The following is a 13,235-nucleotide window of genomic DNA, read 5'->3' as shown; positions in this document are numbered from 1 at the left end:
CCTCTCCTATCTGGACTTAGAAAAACAGGATCAGAGACCAACCTGGCAAGCATAGCGAAACCCCATCTCTACTAAAAATACAAAAATGAGCTGGGCATGGTGGTATGCATCTGGAAGCCCAGCCACTCAGGAGGCTGAGGCACGAGAATCACTTGAACCTGGGAGGTGGAGGTTGCAGTCAGCTGAGATTGTGCCACTGCACTCCAGCCTGGGCAACAGAGCAAGAGAGACCCTGTCTCAAAAAAAAAAAAACAAAACGGGGAGAAGAGTTTTCTGTCTGCCCTCAAGAAACACCATTGGAACCTTCATGTTTTCAAGGGTAGAGACATAATTCAAAAAAGAAAAGAGAACCACCCATGAGGTACAAGATATCACTTCCCTACCCAATTGTTTTATGTTATGTTCTTTGAATGATAAATCCTTTGACCACTGGGAGTACCCATACTTGATCAATTCTGAGTTCTTTATTCTCCAATTCAGGGGGAATCTCCGTTCCCTGCTTTTTCTCCACTGGTCACCCATTGCCTCCGTTTTAAGATTTTCACTTCTTAGCATCCCTGAAGAAGGTGTGCAGAGGAGAGACTAATTTAACCAGTTTTAAGATATCAATTAGGGCCAGGCACAGTGGCTCATGCCTGTAATTCCAGCACTTTGGGAGGCCAAGGCAGACAGATCATGAGGTCAAGAGATCGAGACCATCCTGGCCAACATGGTGAAACCCCATCTCTATTAAAAATATAAAAATTAGCCAGGCGAGTCGGGCCCAGTGGCTCACACCTGTAATCCTAGCACTTTGGGAGGTCGAGGTGGGCAGATCACCTGATGTCAGGAGTTCGAGACCAGCCTGACCAACATAGTGAAACCCCATCTCTACTAAAATACAAAAATTAGCCGGGTGTAGTGGTGGGCACCTATAATCTCAGCTCCTTGGGAAACTGAGGTGGGAGAATCACTTGAAACCAGGAGGCAGAGGTTGCAGTGAGCCGAGATCGTGCCATCGCACTCCAGCCTGGCAATAGAGCAAGACTCTGTCTCAAAAAAACACAATAAAAATAAAAATAAAAAATTAGCCAGGTGCGGTGGCGGGTGCCTGTAGTCCCAGCTACTCAGGAGGCTGAGGTGGGAGAATCGCTTGAACCCAGGAGGCGGGGGTGGCAGTGAGCGAAGGTCATGCCACTGTACTCCAGCCTGGGTGACAGAGACTCCATCTCCAAAAAAAAATTAAAGAATAATAGAAGAGTTCCATCAATTTACTGAAAAGAAGTTATTCATGCCATTCCTCTGTGCCCCATGAATTTAAGCTATGGTTAAGGACACCCAAGAAAGAAAGAAAATTAAGAGTGGATTATCTGAAAAAAAACAACCAGTGTGAGAGCTGCCTAACCCAGAACCACAAGGTGAAGTGAAGATCACTGAATTGTGTCCAGGAAGTCACTCAAAGAAATCTTTTAGAAACAAATCATAGGGGATGGAGTTGCTTCAGTGATTACACAGAAAAAAAACATTTCCAAGGTAATTTTCCCAAATGATGTTTTAGTAATGCCTTTGTGAGCCAAGAAACCTGGTATGCAGGGAGATTTTAGAGGATGATTAGCTGGTCTAGTGATGGTTACCAGATACTATGCAGCGAAGCACAGCGTCTGACTTCTCAGGAACCTTCTGGGAAAGCAATGTAGACAAAAAACACAGCGGGGACCTCTGGGGCCCTTCGGAGTCTGTCATCCTTTCATGCCACATGAATCTGAAAAAAAAAAAAAAATCCCCGACATCACCATGTGTTCTGGGATTTCTCTGGCCTTCTTAGGAATTCCAGAAACCACAGGGTGCCGCCCTGGCAGCTCATTGTACGCTGGCTGGTGGACAGACTGAAGGTCTGGGCAGCCTTTCCAGGCCGTGGTGCTGCTGGTAGGTGGGCTGGATCCTTCTGTGTTTCGGGGATGTCCTGTGCATTGCAGGACATTTAGCTGCATCCCTGGCCTCTACCCACCAGATGACAATAGCACCCCCACCCCTCCATGCGTGACAATCAAAAAGTCTGCAGACACTGCAGGGGGGTGGGGAGTACCCTGATTGAGAACCATGAATCCTATTGTCCTAGGCAGATCCCAGGGCAGCCAGAGCTCCAATAGGGAGGGAAGCATCCCATGAGCCTACGGTTAGTGCCACCTCCCCTCATTCTCCTTCCTTTCTCTTCTTAAAGTCTTTTCATACTGTGCTCCAAAAAGTGTGTGTGTCTCTTTGCCTCCAAAAAACAGGTTGGTTCTGTTGAAATGATGTCCAGGTAGGAGATATTTTGAAATCAGGATACGACTGCTCCTTCTGAGCACCAGGTGGGTGCCCCAGGGGAAGGCAAGTACTAAACACTTGCTTAGTCACCAGATATATTATTTCACTTAATCTCTTTGAAGCTACTTAAAGGATAGTTACTAATGTCTCCTACATTTTACAGATGCAGAACCTGAGACTCAGAGAGGTTCAACAACTTGCTCAAGATCACACAGCTCAAGCGGCAGCCGCCTTGCGGCTGTCCTTCAGGCTGTGCAGGCTGACAGCCTGACAGTGTAAGACACCACTGGAGCTTTGCAGGGCACAGCTTGCACAGATATGAGCCAGCCCTGAGGGCGCAGGTTGGTCTGAATCCAGAGAACGCTTTCCTTTCCACGCTGCCGGCAGATACAAGCTGGCTCCACTTGGCCAGACCTCTCCTTTGTGGAGCCCCAAGCTTCGAAAGGGCATTTAGCTCTGTCTACACAGCAGCGTCCACTTCTTCACAGTGGCGGCTGTTCTCCCACACCACAGAGCTCAGAGAAAGAAAAGAACCACAGTGCAGTGTGGTTAGCCTGAACAGGGAAGGGGCGGCTAGGGACTGCAAATGCTGAATCCAGGGATGCTGAGTGCCCCAAAACAGACGCCTGAGCTAAGCTCTGGGTAGGAGAGGCCAAATTAAAGCAGCCACAGCTGTATTGCCAAAGGGGACACCCCTTTCCATATGAGTGTCGGTAGCAGCTTCTTACCCATTTAGAAATACTTCCTCCCTATTTCTTCCCACTTTTCCAGATTGTCTCAGATACCCTGAGAGGCGAGTTGTCAAAGACAAGTTCCCTGAGGACAGTTCAAGGTCTCACCAACACCTAAAACCTCCTGATGAGCAGAAGTGAGTAGAGGGAGAAGGAGGGAGTGCAGGGCCAGTGATGTTTGAGGACCCTTGCCGCAGTAGCAGGATGAGCAACATAATTTGCAGGGCCCAGCTCAAGACGAAAATGAGGGGTTCTTTGTGCAAACAGGATTAAGGATTTTAAGATGGTGACATCAGAGCATTAAACCAAAGATGGCACCCGGCCCGGCGTGGTGGCTCATGCCTGTAATCCCAGCACTTTGGGAGTCTGAGGCGGGCAGATCACAAGGTCAAGAGTTCAAGACCATCCTGGCCAACACGGTGAAACCCTGTCTCAAAATACAAAAATTAGCTGGGCATGGTGGCTCATTCCTGTAATCCCAGCAACTCAGGAGGCTGAGGCAGGAGAATTGCTTGAACCGGGACCTGGGAGGCGGAGGTCGCAGTGAGCCGAGATGGCGCCACTGAACTCCAGCCTGGGCGACAGAGCGAGACTCCACCTCAAAAGAAATAATAAAAAGACAGCACCCTTCTGGGCTCAGGGCCTTGTGTGAAGAACAGATCTTGGCCCATGAGGCCCCCCTTGCTTGGTGGATGCTGCCCTTGGAGCATTCTGCTTACAAATGCCTCTAGTGCTTTCTTTTGAGATCACTCCTGCTGCTTTAGAAGTTCCCACAGTATTTCCTTAATCTCAAGATGTTCTGTTTAGAAATACGGCGGGAACTGTATTTCCCAAAAAGTGTTCCCAAACTGCCCCTCCATAAAGCACCTACACTCTATAAATATCAGGGTTAAATAAATTAATGTAGGGGAATACACTGCCTTCCCCTCCTCAGGGAGAGTGTGTGCAGGAAGCAACTTTGTGCTTAAACCTGAAGTTCAATTAATTCACCTGATGGGTAGAAAAAGCCGTAAGGTTGAGGAAGTGATATGGTAGCATCAAAAAGAGAGAAAACTGCTTGGGTGTGGGACAGAACACATGAGATGGGAGAGAGGTTTGAGAGACATACCTGCTGGGACAGGTGTGGAAGACTGAGCAAGAGAGGCTGAACTGAAGATTTTTCAGAAACTATGCATTGTGGTTGTGATTGGGTCCTTTTGACATTATTTAACAAATGACTTACATTTCCAATTATTTTTGGTTATAGAATTTCTTAAACTTAGCTGTGCAGAGACTGGATGACATGGGGCTCCAGTTAATATGTGTGGTGTTTCAGAGCATAGTAAACCCCTCTCAGCATAGTTGGCAAATTAGTTGCACAGCACAGGAAGAAAATTCATCTGCTAGATAGCAAATAGATACCTCCATTCCAGATGAGGTTACAGTACGTTTGGTGGTTGAGGAATTGATATCAATTGGTATTTTTTAAAAACCAGATTTAACTCCAGCCCGAGGCTGGTCTTGAACTCCTGGGCTCAAGCCATCCCCCCACCTCTGCCTTCTGAGTAGCTGAGACTAGAGGCTTGAGCCTCCATGCCCAGCTCTTTTACAGCTTTAATGAGATATAATTACCATACCATACACAATTTACTCATTTAAGGTGTACAATTCAATTGCTTTCACTATATTCAGAATTGTGCAACCATCACCACAATCCATTTTAGAACATTCTCATTACCCTAGAAAGAATTCCTACAGCCCTTTTACCTCCTCATCTCCCCATTTCCACCCCCCACCCCCACGACACATACAGCCACAGGCAATCACTAATCTACTTTCTGTCTGTATGTATTTGTCTATTAAGGATTTTTTTTTTTTTTTTAGAGACAGGGTCTCACTACATTGCCCAGGCTAGTCTTGAATGCCTGGGCTCAAGCAATCCTCCCACTTGGCTTCCCAAAATGCTGGGATTATAGGCAGAAGACACAGAGCCTGGCCTATTCTGGACATTTTATGTAAACAGAAGCTTTCACTTAACACAATGTTTTTGAGGTTTGACCATGTTGTCGCCTGTATCAGTACTTCATTCCTTTTTGTGGCAAATCAGCAATGCTTTTTAGAAGCACCTGTAGAGACAGAGGGATGACTACCCCACTCTTCATATTCCTAGGGAAGTTACTCAAATGGAGGCAGACAGTGGGGGACAGGGCAGCTCTCATAGCAAGAAAACACCCTCCTGACCAGGAGGCCCCATAGAACTGTGAACACAATGCAGGCTTTGCCACCTGCCAGAAACAAATCTACGTCCAGCTCTGCCAATTATAAGGCAAGGCATTGAGCCTACCTTCTCATCTGTAAAAGGAGGGAATGATAATAGTCTGAGGATACGTATGTCAATTGCCTTGTGAAAATCTGTTACATAATTAGTTTCCATAATGGTAATCAGTGTAGTATAAGGAAAGAGTTCACTTGTTTCATCAGTTTCCTTTTCTGCTGTGGGTTACCACAGTAATTCTTTTTTAAAGTGGTATACCAACTAATACGTAAAAATGTCTCTGGGTGTAATTCTCACCTGTAATAGTAATTTACAGGACATGACCTTCCGTTCTTATTCCTGGAGATCACTGCTATGGATGGAGAAGGAGGAAAGGATAAATCCAGCTGTCAAGAGCTGGGCTGACGTTGAGGAGCTTCTGTGTCATCCGTGACTCCTCCCCAGGTGACGACTTCCTGACAGTGTTGTCCCACATGTGAAAATACTGACAAACACACACTATTTGACTCACACAGTCAGTTTAGTGACCACATACCTCAGCCACAGAGCACTGACTGTACTCTGGAGAGGAAAAGGACAGTTAAGTCAGGCTGTGGCTCGTGTTTCGTGGCTTCTCTGAAGGTGAGAACCCTTGATGACAGATGTATCATTCTCTGCTAGAGATGAACAATCAATATTGAATTATTGGGATTAGTGGAGGAGTTTGTGGTAGGCTTCACAGATGACCTTGGAAAAACAATGTGTTCATTGGAAAGAATGCTGGATTTGCCTCTTTTTTTTTTTTTGCTGTGTGGTTAAGGTGTTAGGATATTATCTGTATATTTATTGGTTTCCATCCACAGTTCCTGGCTCCTAACTCCCATAGTCCTTGTTATAATGTTGGGGCACTTCTGGCCTCGGGAAACAGAATCTCTCTCTCTTTCTGACCTTCTATCCTCCTTTTACCTGTCCAAGGCAGGACTCTGTGGTCAAAAGCCCTCATTCCAAAAGACCCTCATTCCTGCCCCGTACCCTAGGGGAAAGAAAGCCACACAGAGAAAAGAATGCCAAGAAAAGTCTGAACAGACAGGCTTGCTGGCTTCAGATCAGGTGCTTTTTGTCCGGTCACATTTCTACATGGTTCTCAATCATGCCTATGTAGCGAAGCCTCCATAAAAGCCCAAAAGGACAGGGTCTGGGGAGCTTCCAGACAGCTGAACACGTGGAGGCTGACAGGAGGTGAAGAACTCATCCACACGCTGGGAGGATGGCGCATCCCAACTCCATGGGGACCGAAGCTCCTGCAAATCGCCCTATGGATCTCTGCATCTGGTTGTTTATTTATATCCTTAAAATAACCTTTGTAATAAACCAGTAAAAGTGTTTCCCTGAGTTCTGTGAGCCACTCTAGCAAATTAACCCCAAGAGGTGCTCATGGGAACCCCAACTTGAAGCCAGTCAGTCAGAAGTTCCGGAAGCCTTGACTGGCAGCTGGTTGTCCAGGGGGTCGGAGGATGGGTGAGGAGTAGCCTTGGGGACTGGGCCCACAACCTGTGGGATCTGACACTATCTCCAGGTAGAAAGTATCGGAACTGAATCCAAGAACATGCCACCAGTGTCTGCAGCTTGGCGTATGGGGCAAATCCACCACGACTTTGGTCACAGAAGTCTTCCTCTTCCTCTGTGTTGATGATTGTCATTGTGGTGGTGGGAGAGCAGAGAAAAAAAGGTCTGAGAGAGATTTGCCCTAAACAGTGGGTCACGGCAAGTTTCTTTCTTTTTATTTGTATTTGAATTAATTAATTAATTATTTTATTTATTTATTGAGAGAGAGTCTCACTATGTTGCCCAGGCTAGAAAGCAATGGCACAATCTCAGCTCACTGCGTCCTCTGCCTCCTGGGTTCACGCGATTCCTCCCTCAGCCTCCTGAGCAGCTGGGATTACAGGCATGAGCCACCACACTTGACCCACATATCACATTTTAATAGCTACTATAAAATGGGCAGGACCCTTGACAGGTAGCAGAGTAACGTCATGTTGCGGGATATGGACTCCTGCACCTGCTCCCTAGGCTCAAACCTCTGCTCTGCCACTCACTAACTGATCATCAGTCTGCCTCAGTCACTTCTTCTATAAAACTAATGTAATAGCAGCATCTATTCATTTGACCATTATGGAATTTGAGTCAGTCTATGTAATGCTGTTCTGAATAGTATATAAAGTATGCACTATGTAAGTGTTAGCTGCTGCCAGTGGCTTTGGGTTTAACATTGGCAAGATTATAAAAATAATGTATTTATCTCAAATTGGTGGAGAACAAAGGCTATAGGAGCGTTATTTGAACATTTAAAACACTCAAGTGATGTCAAGTTTCATTTTGACTTATCTGCAACCCCCTTCCCCCAACCAGTCTGCATCCCTCTTCCCTCACCCTCAATAGCCAGCAAGTCGCATAGCTGCTGTCACCAGAAAGCCTGCTGTCAGCAGAAAGGATCAGGGAAGAGGTCATAGCTCACAAGCAGACCACGGGTAACCAGCTCTTGTGGAGCTGGCAGGAAGGCCAGCAGTTAGGGCGCCTACTCAGTGGGGACAGGAGGGATTAGTTCTGATTACCCAGCCTAATCCAATGGCAATTGTCTTCCTGAATCTGCCATCTCGCAAATTAGGTGATTGCCACCACCTAATACCCAGAGCCGTGTTAGTTAGGGAAGCTTATTCAAAGATGATTTCTGTAAATTGCGTGGGGAGGATGGCAGACCATGTGGGGAGAGACACTTAACACATTTCAGGAGCCTACTGTGTGTCAGCCCCAAGGCTGGGCACTTCACAGACACGATCGTATTTCATCTTCACAGTGAACTTGTCTGATGGGTGTTCTTTGCTATTTCCCAGCTAATGACTTGGAAGCTTCAGTCACTTCTAAAGGTTGGTGTAAGTAGCGTAACTTCTCACAGCCTGCAAGTGGCAGAGCTGAAACATGAGTCCAGATTTGCTGGAGTGGAATATCGGTGAGGATGTGGAAAAGAGCAAGAACGCTCATTCATTGCCGGTGGGAATGGAAAAGTGGTACAGACATTTTGGAAAACACTTTGGCAGTTTCTTAACCCATTTCCCATTTGCCCCAAGAATACTGTTGTCTCTAATCCTGATGTAATATTATATATATTTCTGTCACATTAGAATTAGAGATAAATTCTGTTTAGAAATAACTCCAAAAACAGTTTTTGTATTTTATTTTCACATTGAAAATCAGCCAAATTTGTTTCAGCCTCAAAGAGCCTGTTTATGTAAAATTGAGTGCTGGCAACAAGCTGCCCTTTTTTTTTTTTTCCTAAATGGGAAATGGGTTTCAAAGTTAGACATAAATTTACCAAATGACCCAGCAATTCCACTCTGAGTTATCTTCCCAAGAGAAGTGAAAATGTATATTCACACAAAGACTTGCACACACATGTCCTTAGCAGGGTTATTCGTAATAGCCACAAATCGGAAACAACCGAAGTATCTATTGGAAATAACCTAACACTCCAGCTAGTGAACAGGGAGACAAATGTGGCATAGCCATGTAACGGAATACCACTGAGCAATAGCAAAGAACAAACTATGGACGCGGCGGGGTGTGGCTCACACCTGTTATCCCAGCACTTTGGGAGGCTGAGGCAGGCAGATCACCTGAGGTCGGGAGTTGGAGACCAGCCTGGCCAACATGGTGAAATCTGTCTCTACTAAAAAATACAAAAATTAGCTGGGCATGGTGTCAGGTGCATAGAATCTCAGTCACTTGGGAGGCCAAGGCAAGATAATTTCTTGAACCCAGGAGGCGGAGGTTGCAGAGAGCCGAGATCACACCATTGCTTTCCAGCTTGGGTGACAGAGCGAAGCTCCTTCTCAAAACAAAAAAAACAAAAAACACAAAATTATGGATACATGGTATGACGTAGATGAACTTCAAAAACATTCTCAGTATGCTTAGTGAAAGAAGCCATACACAAGAGACCATACAATAAATGGAATTAAGTGTCCAATAGAAAGTATAAAGACAGAAAGTAGATCAGTGGCTGGAGGTGAGGGCAGTAGGGAGAATGCTAATAATAAACGTGCTTGAAGGATCTGTTGGGGGTGATGACAATGTTCTAAAACCAATCTATGGTGATGATTGCCCAACCTAGTAGATTTGCTTTTAAAAACAAATCATTACGTTTAACAATTAGAAATGGTGAATTATATATGATATACAAAATACGCCCTTTTAAAGCTAATTTTAAAAATAGAAGCAAGGAGGCAAACATTTAATGAGCCCCTACTAAATTCACTGCCGCGTTAACTGTGACAGCAAAAGCTAAATGTCCATTACTGGAATGCGGTTATTGTATATCTAAAGAATGGAATCTTTTTTTCTTGTTAACAACAATGTACATTTAAAAGAATGAGACAGGCCAAGCATGGTGGCTCCCGTGTGTAATCCCAGCACTTTGGGAGGCCAAGGTGAGTGGATCACTTGAGCCCAGGAGTTCAAGATCCACCTGGGCAATATGGTGAAACCCCATCTCTACAAAAAGTACAAAAATTAGCCGGTGTGGTGCATGCCTGTAGTCCCAGTGACTCAGGAGGCTGAGGCAGGAGAATGGCTTGAGCCAGGGAGGTTGAAGCTGCAATGAGCCGTGATTGCACCACTGCACTCCAGTATGGGCAACAGAGCAAGACCCTGTCTCAAAACAAAAAAAAAAAAGACACTGATAATGGAATAAAAAAAATGCACTGATACGGAATAATCTCCAGGATACATTAAATGAAATAAACAATGTATAAAAGTGCAGGGAATGTGATCCCTTTTTTTTTTTGAGACAGAGTCTCGCTCTGTTGCCCAGGCTGGAGTGCAGTGGCACGATCTTGGGTCACTGCAAGCTTCGCCTCCCAGGTTCACCCCATTCTCCTGCCTCAGCCTCCCGAGTAGCTGGGACTACAGGTGCCCGCCACTTCACCCCGCTAATTTTTTGTATATTTAGTAGAGATGGGGTTTCACCATGTTAACCAGGATGGTCTCGATCTCCTGACCGCGTGATCCGCCTGCCTCGGCCTCCCAAAGTGCTGGGATTACAGGCATGAGCCACCACGCCCAGCCCATGTGATGACTTTTAAAGGCAAAGAAGAAGGAGAAGGAGGAGGAGAAAAAAATCTAATATGCTTGTTTATACATATATTGACTAGAAATACACAAGAAAGCAGTAGCTTGGTTGCTCCTGGGAGGGGGCCTAAGTGTCGGGGGGAAAAGAAGGCACGCCATTTGGAGGCAGTGATAGTCTTTGTATATCTTTCTGGATACCTTGACTTGATGTATCTTACCTAATAAACAAGTAAAAGCTAACTTTTCAATATTAATAGTGAGCACCTCCATGTGCCTGACAGTGTGTTGGGTGCACAATTCATCACATAGACGTGGTGAATACTGAGCTGGCAGAACCTCCCTCTGGATTTGTTTTGAATATATTTTAGGTGGATGAGTCTTTCCACTGTCTCCTCTCCCCTGCTGCTTAAAATGTGTGGTGGTTTCCAATCCTTATGAGAGGGCAAAAAAAAAAAAAAAAAAGGTCAAATAAAACCTGTGCGAGGCCGGGCATAGTGGCTCACTCCTGTAATCCCAGCATTTTGGGAGGCAGAGGCAGGTAGATCACCTGAGGTCAAGAGTTCGAGACCAGCCTGGCCAACATGGTGAAATCCCATCTGTACTAAAAATAAAAAAATTAGCTGGGTGTGGTGGCACACACTTGTAATCCCAGCCACTAGGGAGGCTGAGGCAGAAGAATTGCTTGAGCCCGGGAGATGGAGGTTGCAGTGAGCTGAGATGGCGCCATTGTACTCCAGCTTGACTGACAGAGTGAGACTGTCTCAAAAAAAATAAGTAAGTAAATACATAAATAAATAAAACCTGTGTGACAGTTTAGTACCTCCCCTGAATTTACAACTGAAAAACGCATCTGAAACACAGACAGGTTAGGTGACATTTCCAAGGTCACACAGCTTGTTATTGACAGAGTCCAGGTTTCTTGATTCTGATTTTCCATGTACTGCATTGAAAGGATACATTCTCTTGCCTATCTTGGGGTAAAGACAGGGAAGAGAGGAGACCTTATGGTGATATAAACATACAAAGTGTGACAGTGCTGTAATCGGACCCACTTCCATGAGTTAACTGATTAAAATCACTTTGGCTTGAAGTTGAATGTCATGGGCCGACTGCTGTGTCCAGTCTAGGAATGTGTCATCAATGTCATCACAAACACTTCGTAGTAAAGAAAGCCCCTCTCTGGCTCGTTTTCCTCTTATCCTCCGCATTTGCCCAGGCTCCTTATGTTCCTACCCTCACTCCCCTGTAACTCCTGAAAACTCCAAAGCCACTCCAACTAATCCCTCTTGGGAGAATGTTTACTTTTCAATGTGGCCAAGAGGTGAAACGCTGTGGAATTTCTGGCATCAGACAATATAGGGAAGAACCTGGAAAACCTTAGGCTCTCTTCTGTCTCACTCCCCGCCCCCCGACAAGAATAAGACCAACCCTGCGTGTAGTTAACTGAGCCTGAGTGTAGTTAACTGAGCCAGAATTCATTATGCTGAACTAACCACCTGTCAGCAAGACCATTCAGAAAAAATCAGTGGTATGAGGACAGGGAAGAGATTCTCAGGAGAGTGGCAGTCTGATCTCTGCCACCTTCTACCCTCACCCTTCAACCCAGCCAGTCAGAGTGTCTTAGGGGAACACTTTTCATATAATGCCTCCACTTGCCTTATTTCCAGAAGATTTTTTTAAAAAATAGAGATGGGGTCCCACTATGTTGCCCAGGCTGTTCTCAAAATCCTGGGTTCAAGCGATCCCCCACCCACCTCAGACTCCCAATACAGAAGATTTTTAATGGTTCTTTATCTAATCTTGTTCTAGTAAATAAAGTGTGCCTTAGAGATAAGGAACATCACATTCAATAAAAAGGGCCGTAGGGTGTAGTACTGTAGCCAACAGTTCATTCCATTTCTTTTTATTTCTTTTGAGATACGGTCTCGCTCTTTCACCCAGCTGGAGTGCAGTGGTACAATCTCGGCTCACTGCAACCCCTGCCTCCTGGGTTCAAGCAATCCTCCCACCTCAGCCTCCTGAGTAGCTGGGATTACAGGCATGCACCACCATGCCTGGCTAATTTTTGTATTTTTAGTAGAGACAGGGTTTTGCCATGTTAGTCAGGCTGGTCTCAAACTCCTGACCTCCAGTGATCCTCCTGTCTCGGTATCCCAAAATTCTGGGATTACAGGTGGCTTGTGCCACTGTGCCTGGCTGGTTCCTTCCATTGCTGAGGCAGGACTGTTCTGTGGAGGAACATTTTGACTTATCTGGGCTGAACTTTAAAGCACGCCCATCCTAATTTTTTGGTTTAAATTTTCCTGGCTTACCTTTAGCAGTAATAACCTTAATCTTTAAAGTATAAATGCTCCCCATGGCTATCTTTATGACTAAGGGAACAGGTGGTATGATTTTAGAGGCCTTTCTCCAAAATATCTAAAATCTCCTAAAGTGGCCATTCCAAGCCTCTCTCATCACTCAGCAGCCTGGGGACTTGGTTGGCGAGACCTCAGCCTTCCTGCTTTGTTGGCTCTGATTGGTCTAAACTGTGCTGCTCTTGCTCACTGACCAAGTAATTAACCAAAGTCAATCGCATGTGGCACTCTCCAAAAAGTAGTTCAGGGGAGACCCAGTCAGTGCAAAGCTTAGGTTGTTCACTCTGTCATCCACAGGAAAAGGAAAGCATGTGAACCTCAGCGGAGGCCAATAGCTATCTTGAGACTGTGCTAAAGCTGATAAAACCAAAACAGAGATGAGCAGAGCTTTTAGAAATGCAGAGAAACAGGGGGTTGCTGACCAAACTCCTGGACTCTTCCATGGTGTGAGCAATAAATTCCTGTTACTGATTGAGGTAGTTTGAGTTGATTTCTTTCTTT

General features: G+C 45.4%; 1 protein-coding gene across 1 annotated transcript in view; it reads right to left on the bottom strand.

Moving 5' to 3' along the window:
* Positions 1 to 13,235, bottom strand: part of ALPK2 (alpha kinase 2) — a 148,391-nt gene that overhangs the window by 129,911 nt on the left and 5,245 nt on the right. The window contains exon 2 of the mRNA XM_017890519.1: positions 1,614 to 1,741. Within this exon, the coding sequence (XP_017746008.1) occupies positions 1,614 to 1,737 (124 nt within the window). The 5' untranslated portion in view covers positions 1,738 to 1,741. The remainder of the gene's footprint in view (positions 1 to 1,613; positions 1,742 to 13,235) is intronic.

This window comes from Rhinopithecus bieti, unplaced genomic scaffold (assembly GCF_001698545.2).
Source record: "Rhinopithecus bieti isolate Rb0 unplaced genomic scaffold, ASM169854v2 scaffold_17861, whole genome shotgun sequence".
Taxonomy (NCBI): Eukaryota; Metazoa; Chordata; class Mammalia; order Primates; family Cercopithecidae; genus Rhinopithecus; species Rhinopithecus bieti.
Note: the sequence above shows the minus strand (reverse complement) of the source record. Positions and strands in the feature narration are given on the sequence as shown.